Source organism: Anopheles marshallii, chromosome 2 (assembly GCF_943734725.1).
Source record: "Anopheles marshallii chromosome 2, idAnoMarsDA_429_01, whole genome shotgun sequence".
Classification (NCBI taxonomy): domain Eukaryota; kingdom Metazoa; phylum Arthropoda; class Insecta; order Diptera; family Culicidae; genus Anopheles; species Anopheles marshallii.
The window spans coordinates 6,735,615-6,737,742 of record NC_071326.1 but is presented as its reverse complement, the minus strand read 5'-3'; the positions used below and the strand labels follow the sequence as shown (position 1 = coordinate 6,737,742).

The window sequence follows — 2,128 nt, the reverse complement described above, 5'->3', positions numbered from 1 at the left end:
AGTATCCGCTGGTCCATGCTTCCACTGCACACTGGCGACCATCGGCAAAGTTAATCAAAAGCTCATTTTAAAATGTGTGCAAAATCATCCGCATGCCTTTAGGGGGAGATCAGCTGCATTACCGAAATGTTCTTGCTGCCAAACGATTACTGCCGGTGTTCGTGTGCGAATTCGGGATGGACGTGACGGTGATGGTGATGAACAGGGCGTGGGTGGTGGGTGAATGGGCAAAAATGACATTATATTCCCCGAGTTCCCGGTGGAACCATTTGCGAACGGAGGTTCTCTCGAGAAGTGATGTCCCAATGTTCCAAAAATTCAAACTTCTGCCAATATGGACACCGATTGGGTTGTTGTCCTCAGAGAGAACCGTACATCGCAACAATGTTAAAACGGAACCTTGCAGAACCTAAACGAAGCACCTAAACTAACCGGAAACTAGCGAAACACTACAAACAAAGATGGACGGATGGATGGTATGCATGGTTTAAATGCGACGCAATGTGGTTTTTTTGTCTCTAAAACTGTTAAAAAGTAACGCTTAAAAGTCTGCTGCCTCTTATCGTCCTACTCCAACGCCAACCCCCAACGTCGCAATTGACGCTTATCTTTTCTGACTGAGTGGTTCGCCAAGGACGCGCATCGTGTTTGCGTAGGACGAGTCGATCTGCGGTACCACCTTTTCCGCCGGGCGAATGTTCTTGATCAGGTCGGACAGCGACAGGAAGCTCTGACGGCTGTCCAAGCGTAGTTCGCGATCACCCGCCCCACCGGAAAGCTGTTCGATCTCCTTGGTGATTTGCTTCAGCTTTTGCTCGACCGGTATGTCCTCGGGCAGGGTAGAAACGACTGCATCCGTGTCCTGGCCAGCGGCGAGTGCCTGCTGGTGATGCAACTCGGCCGCCTGTTCGTCCTCGTCATCGGTTTCGTCGTGCTCATGCTCGTCCTGCTCGTGCTCGTCGTCCTCTTCGTCCTCCGCTACTGCGTTCACACTCTGGCTGCTCCGTCCGACCACGTTCGCCTCGTCGTCTTCCTCCTCAAGTTCGTCGCCGTGCAACTGCTGCTCGTCCTCTTCCTGATCATGCTCCAGCTCCTGTTCCTCGTCGTGCTCCTCCTCGGCTGTGTTTGCATGCTGTGCAGCGGACGGACGTGCGGTACGATCCTGCTCCAAGATGTCACCGTTCAGCAGTGCGGCCAACGGTGAGGTATGCTCAGCATTCAGCTGCGGCACAACCGTCGACACGGTGGAGAATGACACAAACTGGCGCGCTTCCGCAGCAGTTGTTGAGGGTTCCGTCGTGGTGGAGGTAGTCGTGGTTGTCGTTGTGGCAGCCAGTGTAGTGTACAGCGCAGTACTGGTTGACGTTTGTATCGGACGGCTGTAGAGCACATCAATAAAAAAAAGCCCATTAGTACACTCTTGTTTGACAGCAGTGGGAATAAAGTACATTAGAAAGTTATTGTACAGGATGTTGAGGTGAGAACTACTGATACGGGAAGCATTAACTGATACTACAGCGAGACGCCACCCAACGCAACTCCAACCCATTGTATTAATGCTCGCGTTTTCAAATGCGCTAGTGCCCTGCCTGTCTGTGGTCCTATACCGAAACTGTTACTAAACAATTTATCTTCAAAGTACTCTACGGACAAGAATTGGGTGCTCTCCAACGGTGCCGAAAGGACGTGTGATTTTTGGATTGTTTATTTATTTTTAGAGAATCGTCTCAGAAGAACTCATTTCCTTATTGCTCTTTGCGTTAAATGACCTAACTCCAAACCACCAGCCAAATGTTAATGAAGAATTAAATGTAGATAGACATAGCAGGAAGCAGGGATGAGGCGCTACTAAACTACGACAGTGTGTTTTTGCGGTGCAAAGTTTGCAGATGTGCTGTAGTTTGCTCTACGTGTTGCAAACCGGTGCTGACCGTCATATGAAACGTTCGTTTAGTACACAATATGCTCCCCCTACAACGGGGATAAACTCGTATGACAGAGAAAGATGTCAGCATCATTTCGGTAGTGTGGCATTAGTGAGCAGCGTTGACAGATTTTCGAACGGGAAGGAAAGGGCCAGCTCAGAATTTGAAAGGTTTATTAGTGTCTTGGGAAAAGCGTAGAACAA

The 2,128-nt window shown here is 49.6% G+C and overlaps 1 protein-coding gene across 1 annotated transcript; it reads right to left on the bottom strand.

Moving 5' to 3' along the window:
* Positions 1-604: 604 nt before the first annotated feature.
* On the bottom strand, positions 605-1,549 carry LOC128709752 (nucleolin-like). Its single transcript, XM_053804770.1, has one exon. The coding sequence runs from the start codon at positions 1,547-1,549 to the stop codon at positions 605-607; it is 945 nt and encodes a 314-aa protein (XP_053660745.1).
* Between the last annotated feature and the right edge of the window lie 579 nt (positions 1,550-2,128).